The 14,033-nt window shown below is 40.3% G+C and overlaps 1 protein-coding gene across 1 annotated transcript in view; it reads left to right on the forward strand.

Annotated features, from left to right (window-relative positions):
* The window catches only part of patj (PATJ crumbs cell polarity complex component), a 364,256-nt gene that overhangs the window by 292,715 nt on the left and 57,508 nt on the right, over nt 1-14,033 (forward strand). The window contains exon 38 of the mRNA XM_078218535.1: nt 1,596-1,679. Coding sequence (XP_078074661.1) covers nt 1,596-1,679 — 84 coding nt within the window. The remainder of the gene's footprint in view (nt 1-1,595; nt 1,680-14,033) is intronic.

Raw genomic sequence — 14,033 nt, forward strand, 5'->3', positions numbered from 1 at the left:
AGTGCACTCTGAGGGTGGCATGCACTTCTGCCACTGTGTATCAGTGATGGAGGGACTGAATGTTTGTTGATGGGGTGCCAATCAAGTGGGCTGCTTTGTCCTGATGGTGTCAAGCTTCTTGAGAGTTGTTGGAGCTGGAAACATTCAGTCAAGTGGAGAGTATTGTATCACACTCCTGACTTGTGCCTTGGAGATGATAGGCAGACTTTGTGGAGTCAGGAAGTGAGTTACTCCCCAGGACCTCCCCATTTTCCTGGAGGTGGGCTGGTGAGGCACCAGGGCAACCAACTGAGCTGCTTAATAGCTACTTAAGGCTTGTTGTTGGAGGATAACTAGGAATGTCTAGCATCCAGAGACTATGTAGCTGCCTCAAAGTAGCCCCCTGACACCAGACCAGGGGACAGATAGGGTGGCTAGCAGCACCAGGCAGGCTTAAAGGCCATTCCTGGTCAGGCCTGTGAAAGAGCTTTCCACCACCCACTCTTCTCCCTCCCATGTCCCCACCACCACCTCCCATCTCTCCACTACCCCCAGCCTCCCTCGCCACCCTGCACACACCACAATGATAGCCTGGAAGCAAAAGCCCTTGTTATTTTAAATTTGAAAAAGTTGGGGAGGTAGTGTCTCCATTTTGGGGGTGCCCTGCCCCTCATTTACCTGCCGTTGCCACAGTGCCATGAGCCTATGCTCTGGCCATTAATTCCCAGATAGTGAGGGCTTCTTCTGACCTCTATTTGAGCTGGACAGCATGGTACAAAAGCACTGAGGAAAATTCTGCCCAGTAAATACTAGATACTCTTGACTTCGGTATGTTGCAGTTCAAATCTTCCAAGTACAGCAAGTATTTCCAGAGCTTCGAGCTGCAGGCATGCTTTAAGTATGCAGCAGGCCTGCCAAAAATTCCAACTTCCAGTCTGACAGCTTGCCCATCACTGTTGGAAATGTATGGGCAGCCCATTAATGCAATTTTTATCAAGCCTATACCATCAAAGCTGTTTGAACGTCAGCTGATGGCAATGAGCAGATGGCCCAATCATCCCACTATATTTAGTGTGTGTGTTTTTATGCATTTACTTTTTATAAATATAGGTCACGATTCTATTGTAATTAATGGAATGAAAATCGGTGGGTTCTGTAAAGGGCTGGCCATCTACTCAGCTACACTCCAGCCCAAGCGGTAAAGATGAAAAGCTAACCCACAGTTTCAAGCATGTGGCCATCACAATCAAAGTGTCGCACCATGGCAACTTGCATTTATATAGTGTATTTAATGTAATGAAATGTTCACACATTGTTACAGATATAAAACGGTTTTAAAGAAAGCCAGCTATTGTGGTAGCATCTCAAGGAGAGCAATCAGGTTCTGGACCAGTATACTTAAATAAAACGCTGTTTGAGTCTTTAGTTTTGAGATTCATCTGCAGAAGATTTTTCTACTTTTTGTTTCTACCTGCTATTTCTTACTTTATTTCTTCAGGAAACAAATTGAGCATTTAATGAATACCACTGGGATTTATCTAAACTGATTAGGAAAGCAGCTTCCAGATGTGTACAAATTCTGGTCATGCTAAATGATAATTATGAATTTATTTCAGGATGCAATAGTTATTCATGAAGTATATGAAGAGGGTGCAGCTGCTAAAGACAGCAGACTCTGGGCTGGGGACCAAGTCTTGGAGGTGAGTGCAGCAGCGTTATGTTATACTTTGGACATGCAATGGATAATTGCAAAAAATTGCAGTCTGTGGCAATTATTTCCAGTAATCTAATTGCTTTTCTGGAGCTGGATTTCAGCTTCTCACTATTTTACTTGGCCTGTTTTTTTTCTCCAGAAACACATCAGCTTTCTTCTAAAATTTGTCGATACTAGTCCAATGACCTCCCCAATAACTAATTTCAAAAAAAGTCTATTATTCTTTGGGTGAAAACCTTCTACCTAATTATCTCCTGCTCCAGTATTTGAACCGAAACATCACATTGAACAACTTGCCTGCATTAGTTTGGTCAAGGCAAAATGATGTGGATGTTGGAATCTGAAACAAAAACAGAAAGTGCTGGAAAACCTCAGCAGGCCTGACAGCATCTGTGGAGAGAGATTAGAGTCAACGTTTCCAGTCTGGATGACCAGTAACGTTGGCTTTATTCTCTCTCCACAGATGCTGTCAGACCTGCTGAGATTTTCCAGCATTTTCTTAGTTTGGTTTCATGTTAAGAAACAAAATTGATCAATCAGATTGCCTCAAAATTAAGTTTTCTAAAGAAATCAAGTGAAAACACACTCTCATCCCACATTAAATACCTAATCTGCAATCATCATTTTTATAACAGGTGTAACTATGTTAGTTTGTTCTCGGGTTGTGGATGATGTGAACATTCGAGGTTGCCGTGCATCGTCAATGTGCGCTATTTTTTCAAACTTTGGGACAAACTGCTTGGACGCAGTCTTGTAAATTATGTTCTCAATTTTGAAAGACAATAATGCAATACTTTATGCTCTTTGTTTTTTCTAAAAAACACAAAATAGTTACAGTAAATCTCATGGTCAGCAAGTGCCGATTTGTAACCCTGGTAAATAACATAAGCATTTAGCTTCGGTTAATGTGGGATAACTTAGCTCTTCATGACTCAATCAGTTCACAATTTCCTTCACATGTCAGAGCCACAATCAGGTTAGAATTAGACACTTTGAACCATCACCTTTTATATCTTTCCAGAACATGTCCACAGAACTGCCCTTAGAGCTTGCAGGTATGCCACTGCATTGAAGAAAGATTGAAATGTCAAGTTCCTTTCACCTTAATGAATATCAAAGACACTTAAATTTCTGCTACATTCAGAGATTGATTATGTTTTCCTCTAAAGATCTCAATAAATTATTTTATTATTTCACTGACTGAACAATACTGTTTATGGAGAAGTTGGGGTAGAGAGGCAACAGTATTACCGCACACCTCGAGTAAGGATAAAAATCCAACAATTACATTATTTGATAATGTTAGGACTTGCGTTTATAAAATGTGACTGTAGTCGATTGATTCAAAGTAGTTGACTGAAGCTGAAAGATTTGAGTTGTAGCTGCTTAACCAATGCTACTGTGTCAAGAAGTATAACAAATATCGCCGGTTGTGTATATTGCTGCAGTGTCCATAAGGCGGTGAAAATCTGACAATTTGCCTGTAAGTATTCAGGGAACATTGCCCCAGCTTTGTGTGTCCTAGCAAACACCAGAGTCAAGTTTCCGATGCTTTTCTGTCCGATGTCTTTAACTGAAAATAGTTCTACCAGCTTGGATGCAATGAGAAGTAATGCAAAGAATTTACAGCATGGGAACTGGCCGCTTGGACCAACAGGTCTATGTCAGTGTTTATGTATCACACAGCCACCTCCACACCAAGTATGTGTTTACCTGAGCTGTCATTAAACAATACTCTATTTACAGCTTTTTGAAAAATAATTTTTGCCGAAATTCTATGCTCAAAGATGTAGAAAAAGAATTGTGCATGAAGGGAAATGATGATCAAACTCGAAATGAAATCCAAACAGTGGCCAGAGAATATAATTTTTTTTGTTACCGATCTGTACATGTCCAAGCAGTTAGCATCTTGATATAGCCACTGGATTGTGTTGCGTGCTTTGTTCATTGTAAATCTGTCCAATTCCCTGCTATTATCATTACTTTAAGAAAAGTTAATCAGATTGTGAACAGGTTTAACAAGTGGCCCATTATTATCAGAAACTGTTTTTTTTTTAATGCAAATGCCAGGACCCATCCATCTGTTCTGTTCAATCATCTGTAAACACTGAAGTGCCCACTAATGAGCAGATTAGACAAGTGACTTCCTGGCATCAGACATTGAAAAATGGGCATATCAAAAGCTGTATATATGCCTGTACGTGCGTACCAAACCACTAAGCTGTCACAGGCAGCCAGTCAGTTTTAACAGATAGTGCTCAGTACCTTGAGGGGTTTTGCTTCTCCTTTATTCCATTCTGTTTTTTATTGCCCGTGTTTATTTGCATTTTCAGTGCTCCATTAATCGCACAAGGATTAATATTGGATATAAAATCTACTTATTTTTCACCTAAATAGGTTGGCCTAAAAACAATTTATTCATTTTATCTCCAATTTTGCTCCCTCATTAACTGTCTTGCTTTTTCAATGCAACCAAAAACCTTTTTTGTAATCTCTCCTCACCTGTTTTGTCACACCTGTCAGCCCGTCTCAGCATCTTACTCATCACCGCATGTTTACCAAGGCCATGACAACTGTAAACTCTATTTATCTGGCACCTTTAACATAAAAAAATCTCAAAAGTCATTTACAGCAGAGGTATTGAAAATAGATGCAGAGTCACGAAAGGAGAAATTCAATGGAAGTAACCAAAACCTTGATGGAAGAGATGGGCTATGAGGTGGTTTCTAGAGGAAAGGTGAAAAGCTAAAGGAAATTAGGATGCAATTCCAGGCAGTGGGACTGAGGGAACCAAAGACTCTATTACCAATGCTGGAACAAAAGTAAGGGGACGTACATGATGCTGGAGTCAGGGGAATGGAGGAGGGTACAGGGTTTGTGGAGGGTGCACTGTTGAGGCAGGGTGGGTAATTGGCAGGGGGCAAGGAAGGATTCAAAGATAAAGACATGGATTTTAAACTTGATGCATTGGTGAGCAATGGTCACCAAGTTAGTGAGGACAATGATAAGGGGCAAGTAAGGCTTAACGTATGGCAGAAGTTATAGTTTGGAAGTGACACTGGCATTCGTAAGGATTCTTAGTGACAAAGAATCTGAGCTAGTAATGTTGTAGAGTTGGAGAAAAGTTATCTTTGTGTAGCAGAGAATATGGGGTCTGATCCTCAGCTAAGGGTCATAGTGGAAACTGGATTTCAAACAATCTCATTCAGCCTGAGAATAACAGGGCATGAGAGAGATGTTTCTAAGGGGGAGGGCAAAGACGATGGCTTTGATTGATGTTAATGTTGAACTGGAGCATTGTTTTGAAAACCTACCTGTAGTCAGATCGGTACCAGAGAAGTTTGAGACCAGAAATTGCAGAGACACCCAGTGGACAAATTGTGAAACTTCACTGTCACATCAATGGGGAAATTACTAAAAAACACATTGGATGGACAGGTGGAAAGATTTATAGCCACTAACCCTAACCCTAATGCATAGAACAGTGGTTCCCAAACTTTTTTCACTGGGCCGCACTTTCGGAATAAAAATTTGCTCGTGCCACGCCGAATTTTTTATTGATAAGAAATACATTCAAAAACAAAAAAAAACTCCTAGCAGTGCTTGATTCATAACATAGAACACAACTACTTTATAATATGATCATGGGACATCCAGAAAGTATGAAACAATGCAGCTAATAAAAACATGATTCATTCCCAAAATATCCTTATAGACGAGCCTCTTACATACGTAACCTTAAGTAAGTATACAAAAGAAGCCTTTCTCTTTTCTGGTCTTTGATATTTGTCAGAGCTGAAAATCCCTGTTCACAACAATATGTCATGGAGAACTGTAGAAGAATAGCTAATGCTCCTGAAGAGATGCGTGGATACTGTTTCTGGTTGTATATCCAAAAAGAGTCCAGTGGCATATTCTCGTGTTTCATTTTCAAGGTGCGATCACTCGAAATGCAGGCCATTTCCTCCTCCTCATCCAATGTCAGACCTGAACAGCTGGAATTCGCAAAGGGGTCACTAACCCAGTCGAATTTTTCTGTAGACAACGATGGGAAGTAATGATCAATCTTTTCTACCAGTGTTGCAAGATGTTCCTGTATGAGGCCATACAATTCATTGCTCGTTTTAAAACTTTTTACCACTGGGAACATTTCGAGCTTATGTTGCATTGCTCTTCCGAGCCAGAGCTGAAGCTTTTTTTGAATGCAGTTAGTTTGTCTGTAGCTGTGAGGATATTGTCATCGCGGCCTTGCATACTGGCATTGAGCACATTCAACCGGGAAAAGATATCGGCCAAATATTCCAGCTTTGCACACCAGTCATTGTCATCCAGTTGGTGGTACGATGTGTTCCCTTCTTGTTCCAAAAATTCTCTTAATTCGTTCTTCAGTTCCAACACCCGATTTAAAACTTTTCCGCGGGACATCCAGCGAACCTCCGAGTGCAGAATTAGGCATTGATGTTTTGATTCCATGTCTTTGCAGAGTTGAGCAAATAACCGCGCCTTTAGTGTTTTTGCTTTGATGAAGTTCACAATGCGCACAGTCCGATCTAGAACCAACTTCAAATCAGCTAGAAGGGTCTTGGTGATTAATGCCTCTCTGTGTAAAAAACAGTGAGTTGATATTACATCTGGATTTTTCTGTTTGATGAGTGTCGCCAAGCCTCTCACGTTCCCTATCATACATGGCGCTCCATTCGTACAAATTCCAATACAAGAATCCCTTGAAATCTCAACTTTTTCCAAATACTTAGACAAGGTTTGGAAAATATCTTGCCCTCTGGTATGTTTTTCAAGTTCCTTGCAAAATAGAAACTGTGTGATTATTTTGTCATTGTGAATGAATCTGATATAGGCAAGCAACTGTGCTTTTCCACTAATGTCGGTCGATTCATCAACTTGAATGGCAAATTTAGAATTCTTCATACTTTCGGAAACACACTTCTCAATATTAGCTGACATATCAACTTTTCTTCTGCAAATTGTATTATCAGACAAAGGAATTTCCATAACTTCTCGCTCAGCATCATCACCAAACAAAGTTTTCACAATCAAGCTGCAGGCAGGCTGAATCAATTTTTCAGCTATTGTATGTGGTTTTGTCTGTTGAGCAATCAATTCAGCCACTTGGTAAGATACAATCTGCATCTTATCTGAGACTGTCATTCGTTTTTCAAAATATGATTGTTGGCATTTCTGCTGTTCCGAAAGCCTTTCAAAATATTGAACATCCTTGTTTGCCAGATTTCCATGTTTTGACAACAGATGTCTTTTCATCTTGCTTGGGACCATATTGGAATTGGAAAGCTTCTCACTATAGATCAAACACATAGGCCGCGGTATGTTTTCGTCTCCAGTCCATGTGAAACCGAGACTCCGATAGCTATCCATATATTGTCGACAAACTTTCTTTTTTGGAGGTTTGCTTGGGCCTGCTACTGGTGTAGAATTAAACGACTCTTCTTCAGCATTCTGTTCAAACGGCGATTCTGGATCACAACGTGTCTCAGATCGTTCTCAGCATCACTTGATGCTCTTGCTCTCACTTTGGAAAAATATCTATCCATGTTTAAATGTTTCTTTGATTGCCCTTGAATCTTCCCGCCACACTTGCCATCCTCTCTCGCCGCACCAGTGTGGCGCGCCGCACCCTTTGGGAACCACTGGCATAGAACTTTGAAAATAAAAGATGGCAGTTATCTTTGAATTGGAAGTTTGCAAAAGTCACTTCATTATTTAAGATTGGATAGAGGGGAAAAAGCAGGCAGGTACAGACCTATTAGATTCCCCACAATTGATGTTAAGCTACCAGCAGGCATACAGTGACTGAGCAAAAGGAAAAGTGGTAGCTGATAAAAGAGAATCAACATGTATTTGTCTAACTAATCTGGCTGTGTATTGGAAGGAAATTACTATAAGGGTGATGGTGTGGGTGGATGGGGGGGTTGATGGGCATTGTCTATGTGAACGGGTTGGACTCGTTATATTTCCTGAATGCTTTTTGCACATGCACATCATTTTTAGTGGTTTGTGTACAACTTACTGAGCTTCCTAAATTATCATCATCTGAAATCTTGAATATATAAGTCTGTAATTGTCACCTGTCATTAATATACAATGAAATCGCAATAAGTCAAATTCGGATGACACAAAATTCCTATTTTGTGAAATTGCCAAACATGCCCACCAGCAGAAAATCCCATTGAATGGAAAGGAATTTTATATCTTTCTCACAAGAGATTAGCAAAAGTGAGAGTGCACAGAGTTAAAGGTAACCGTAATACATGAGCTGGTAATTGGTTGGGAGGCAGGAAGCAGAGAGTAGGGATAAAATGTGTGTTCTCGGGTTGGTTGGATGTCATATTTTATGTTCCTGGGGATCGATACTGAACTTCAGATTTTCCCCATATACAATAAAATCCTGAGTCAAATCCCAGGGGATCCACCCAAAAATGTATGATAAGTGGAGCTTCGTATTGTCGAGGGGGCTCCATTCCTATCTGAATTCATCTCTATGCAACTCAATATGCCTACAAATGTGGTCTAGGTCAAAAACAAACAGATTCAAGTGCCAAATAAAAACACTGAAAGGCAGTAAATGTGTGAAAAAGTCTTTATTTAATTTGTTCACACCCTACAATGGCCTGACTTGGTAAAAGTAAGGGAGCTTTGTAATTAAAAATGCCCATGCTGCATGATTTTATGCTTTTCGTGACCAAGCTCTGCTCCAATTGGTCGGCACAGTCATACGACAATCTTAGATAAGTTTGGCTAATCCGGAGTTACTAGTGCATTTTATCATGAGCATCATTCAATGGGATTTTCTGTGGTGGGAATGTTCGACAATTTCAACAAAGCAGGAATTTTGTGTCATCCGAATTTGACTTATTGCGATTTCACTGTATATTAATGACCGGTGACAATTGGAGACTTGTATATTCAAGGTTTCAGATGATGATAATTTAGGAAGCACAGTAAGCTGTACACAAGCCACTAAAATTGATGTGCATGTACAAAAAGCATTCAAAAACTATGACCTTTATCTATATAGAGGTGGAATGCAACATAGAGGAAGTCATGCTCAGTGTGCTGGTCAGACCCATCTGAAGTTTTGCATTCATTTTGGAGCATAATTCTCAAGAAAGATATATTGGCATTGAAAGGGATACAGCATAGATTCACGAGACTGATATCAGGATTTAAAGGATTAACTTGTGAGTTGCGTAAACTTAGCTTTTATTACCTTGAGTTTAGCTGATTGAGGGGTAATCTAATCAAGGTGTTTAAAATGATTAAAGGATTTGATGGGTTAGGTGCAGGGAAACCGTTTCTTTGGTGGAGGAATACAGAAAAAAAGGGCATAATTACAATCAGAGTTACGCCATTTTAGACTAAAATCAGGAAACTTTGTTTCACACAAAAATAGTAGAAATTCAATATTCTTTCCCTAAATTCTGGGTCATGGCATGGTGGCACAGTGGTTAGCACTGCTGCCTCACAGTGCCAGAGACTCAGGTTCGATTCCCGGCTTGGCTCATTGTGCAGAGTCTGCACGTTCTCCCCGTGTCTGCGTGGGTTTCCTCCAGATGCTCTGACTTCCTCCCACAGTCTGAAAGACTAGCTGGTTAGGTGCATCAGCCATGCTAAATTCTCGCTCAGTGTACCCGAACAGGTGCCAAAGTGTGGCAACTTGGGGATTTTCACAGTAACTTTATTGCAGAGTAAGCATACTTGTGGCTAATAAATAAACTTTTTTAAAAATTGAAATGTTTCAAGTTGAGCTAATTCTGCCTGATTGTCAAAGAATATGGAACAGAGGTGGGTAAGTGGAATTATAGCAGAGATCAGCCATGTTCTAATTAATCACAGTGTCAGACTTATTGAATGGTTACTTCTGTCCCTATGTTACTGTGTTGTGACATTTTTCATAATATGTAGGTGATTACAAGCTTTGTTCATATGCAATGGTACTAACGCACTCTCGAGAAATATCCGACAGAGTTATACCTTGATATCAATTAGAGACTAACAACATCTGTTAGTAAAACTCTGGTTCTCACCATGGAAAGAAAGGACAGAATTTTACAATCCCTCTTGCTGGCAGGGCCTTCCATTCTGCTGAACTCAAAGGAGGTTTAAATGGTTCGCCACATTTTATTGCCCCACCCCCACTGCAAAGGCTATAAAATTCCACCCTAGGTCATTAAGGATTAAAAAATTGATAAATAGGTAACTGGCATTCTTTCATTTTTTTAAAAAATCTGATGGATGCAGGCTGGATGCCTACACCCCTGTGAACTTATTCGGTGTGCCAAAGTGTATGATGCTATATTAAAATGATGGGAGTATTGCAAAATATAGAATATATTGTTACAATCTGGTTAGGGGACCTGTAACAAGTAAAGAAAAATCCAAATACCTTGTTTCACCCAAGTGAACTACTCCACAAGATATCATTTTTATTTCCAAAGACTTCATTGTACATAGGACAAATTAAACAAAGCAAATACAATTATTTTAAGTGTAGATAATAGCCAGGCCCTTTGGTTTACTTCTTAACTTCCACCAAGAATTCTCACATATGTTACAATATCTTAAGAAATAACTTTGAGGGAGTGGTGAGGGGATGGTTGAGGTGCTCGTTCGGGCGAGTAATGAGGATAAGGAATGTGTCGGGGGGGTGGGTGGGGCCATGAGGTGTTGTCGGGGGTCTGGAGTTGTCGGTTGAGGGGGGCAGGGGTTAGCAGCGGCAGAGTATGGGAGGGCCAGTTGTGGTGGTCAAGGGGAAGAGTGTGGATTGGGGGCTGTGGGGTAATTGGGAAGTAGGGGTGGTCTGGGATTAGGGGAGTGGATGGCAAGGTAGTTGAGTGTTCAGGAGGGTTAGTACTGTAATTACCCAGGAGTTAAAAGTGGTTTTAATCCTAAAATAATCGGAACCATTGAGAGTTTCCGATTTAAATCGGAGTATTGGCTGGTTGTGGGTGCACAGTAATTCCCCAACAGGAGTTTAAGTTTCCTGGACAATTCCTATGCATTCCTTGCAATTGACCTTCGGGATCTCCCCCAGCACATCTTCTGGTGTACCTCTGGGGTACGACCTCCCCCAGGGAATGGAAGATTTGGGACAATATTGCTTAACTGGGGACCAATGTTGGTCAACGAGCATAGGGGTGTGATAAGTGAACAGGACATGGGCAACAGAATTTTGAATGACCTCAAGTTTAGGGAGGGTAGAACCTGGAAGGTCAACCAGATGGACATTGGAATTGTCAAGTCTGGGGGCAGCAAAGGCATGAATAAAGATTTCAATAGCAGGATATCTGTGGCACGGATGAATTCGGGCAATGTTATGGAAGTCGAAATAGGTCGTAATCACCTGCACGTTATGAAAAATGTCACGATACAGTAACATAGGGACAGAAGTAGCCATTCAACAAGTCTGATACTGTAATTAATTAGATCATGGCTGATCTCAGCTACTCTGCAACTCTCCGTTTTCACTCTCGTTCAGCACTTAGAATTCTTTTGGTAAGATCGCCCCCGATGGCTTCCAACTTCCCAGTATTTAATTGAAGGAAATTTCTGTTCATCTAGTCCTGGATGTTGAACAAGAGGTCTGTTCATTTAGAGATAATGGCGGAGTTGGGAAAAGTAGCAATGAGATCGAGCAGAGTGATATCAGCATACATGCCAAAGTTGATGCGTTTTTGGATGATATTGCAGGGGAGCAGCATGTAAATGAAAAATAGAAAGGGTTCAAAGATAAATCACTGGGGATCCCAAAAGTAGCAGTATGAGAACCAGAAGAGAAGCCATTGCAGGTGATACTCTGACTCAAATTAGATAGACAAGATTAGAACAAGGCAAATCCAAAAGGCATTTAATAAGGTGCCACATCAAAGATTACTACACAAGATAAGAGAACATAGCGTAGAGAGTAGCATATTAGTGTGGATAAAGGATTGGTTAGCTAACAGGAAGCAGCAAATAGAAATAAGTGGATCTTTTTCAGCTTGACAAACTGACTAGTGGAGTACCACAGGGATCAGTACTGGGGCCCCAACTATTTACCTCAATGATTTGACTAAAGAGATCTAATGTATTATGGATAAATTTGCCAATGACCCCAGGAGTGGGAGGAAAATAAATTGTCAAGAGAGGTAGAGAGTCTACAAAGAGATATAGATAGGTTAAGTGAGTGGGAAAAAATTGGCAAATAAAGTATAATGTGGGAAAGTGTGAACTTGTCCAGTTTGGCAGGAAGAATAGAAAAGCAGTATTTAAATGGAGAGATTGCAGAACTCAGTGGTACGGATAGATCTGGGTGTCCTGGGGATACATGAATCACAAATGTTAATATGCAAGTGCAGCAAGTAATTAGAAAGGCAAATGGAATGTTGTCATTTATTGCAAGGGGAATAGAATATAAAAGTGGGAAAGTTTTGCTGCAGCTGTACAGAGCCTTGGTGAGACCACATCTAGAATACTGTACACAGTTTTGGTCTCCTTATTTGAAAAAGGATATAATTGCATTAGACACATTTCAGAGAAGGTTCACTTGACTCATTCCTGAGATAAACTGGGTCATGTTATGGAGACGGATTGAATAGTTGTACCTATATCCATTGGAATTTAGAAAAATTGAAATGCACAAGATTCTGAGGGGAATTTATGGTGCATTCCGGAGGATATTTCCACTTATGAGGGAGACAGAACTAAGAGACACAGTTTAAGAACAATAAGACCCTCTTTTAAGACTGAGATTAGGAGAATTTTTTTCTCTGTGGGTTATTGGTCTATAGAATACTCTTCACCAGAAAAACAGTGGAGGCTGAGTAATTGAATTTACTCAAGATAAAGTTAGACAGATTTTTGATAGACAAGGAAGTCGATGGCTATGGGGAGCAGACAAGAAAGTGGAATTGAGACCACAACCAGATGAGCCATGATCTTATTGAATGGCACAGCAAGCACAAAGGGCCGAATGGCCTACCCTGTGCCTAAGTCCTATGTTCTATGAGTATAGTGTCACTTATAACGTGTCAACTCTTTGACAGAGCTATCCATTTATCCCCACTGTTCTGTTGTCCCCACTATTATGATTCAGATTAGAAACTCCAAAGTGTTTTATGAAGCCTGCCTGAATCATAAGTTTTGCATCTTGAACTTGGCTCGGATAAACATGATATTTTCCACTTCAGGTATGATTCAAAAGGCCCACTAAGGAACTCTTAGCCAACAAAGTTTATTTAAAAATATAGTTAACATATACAGAACAAAATTAGCAATACCTTTTATCAATTACAAGCGAAAACAAAACAACCACAATAATGTATAACTCTTAATGAATATATCTCTAATGTATTCCAATTAAAACCAAAGCCCATAGACAACAAAAACCCTTTTCACATGTTTAACACAATAATGCGCATTTGATACTGGGATTGAATTCCTTAGGTTGAATGCTGATTTCAAATGATCTTGAAAACTCAGAGCAGTTTGTAGTGGTACCGGTATCGGCTCCCCAAAACCCCAAAGCACAGATTCTTTACTGCAGGATGGCAACAAGCTGTGCTTTCAGCTAACTGGTAAAATTTTCAAAATAAAAACCGAGAGAGAAAGAGACTTATTTTCCAGCTTGCCTCTAAGACGGCGGCCAAAACGAAACTGAAAGTCCATGAGCAGCATGGACTCTGATGTCACAGAATTCCAATTGATTTGATTGTCTCCTCGTCTGCCCCTTGCATTTACAACCTATTCCTGAATCCTAATTTGTTACCTGGCCTGTCTCTATTTTCTGAAGTTTCTGTCAATCAGTTGTAGTATAAAGCATATAAATTGCTTGAATTAATGGTGAAATGCCAAAATGTGGCACTAAAACTGTAATGTTAGAGGCACAAAGAAATTAGAATATGAAAGAAAAGTGGGGAAAGGGGAGAAAGTTAAGAGACCAAGGAGAATAGCAAAGGAAGAACAAGGTTAGAGGCTGGAATGTAGGAATGAATAAAACAATTAGAGGCTAGGGTGAGTGAAAAAGATAGGACAGGGTTAGGTGTTAGGAGTGATTTGCGGATAGCGATGATGACCATCAGAGGATACAGTAGGATATAGATCGGTTGGAGACTTGGGTGGAGAGATGGCAGATGGAGTTTAATCCGGACAAATGTGAGGTAATGCATTTTGGAAGGTCTAATGCAGATAGGAAATATACAGTAAATGGCAGAACCCTTAAAGAGTATTGATAGGCAAGTGGATCTGGGTGTACAGGTACATAGGTCACTGAAAGTGGCAGTGCTGGTGGAGAAGGTAGTCAAGAAGGCATACGGCATGCTTGCCTTCA

This window comes from Mustelus asterias, chromosome 8 (assembly GCF_964213995.1).
Source record: "Mustelus asterias chromosome 8, sMusAst1.hap1.1, whole genome shotgun sequence".
In the NCBI taxonomy this organism is placed as follows: domain Eukaryota; kingdom Metazoa; phylum Chordata; class Chondrichthyes; order Carcharhiniformes; family Triakidae; genus Mustelus; species Mustelus asterias.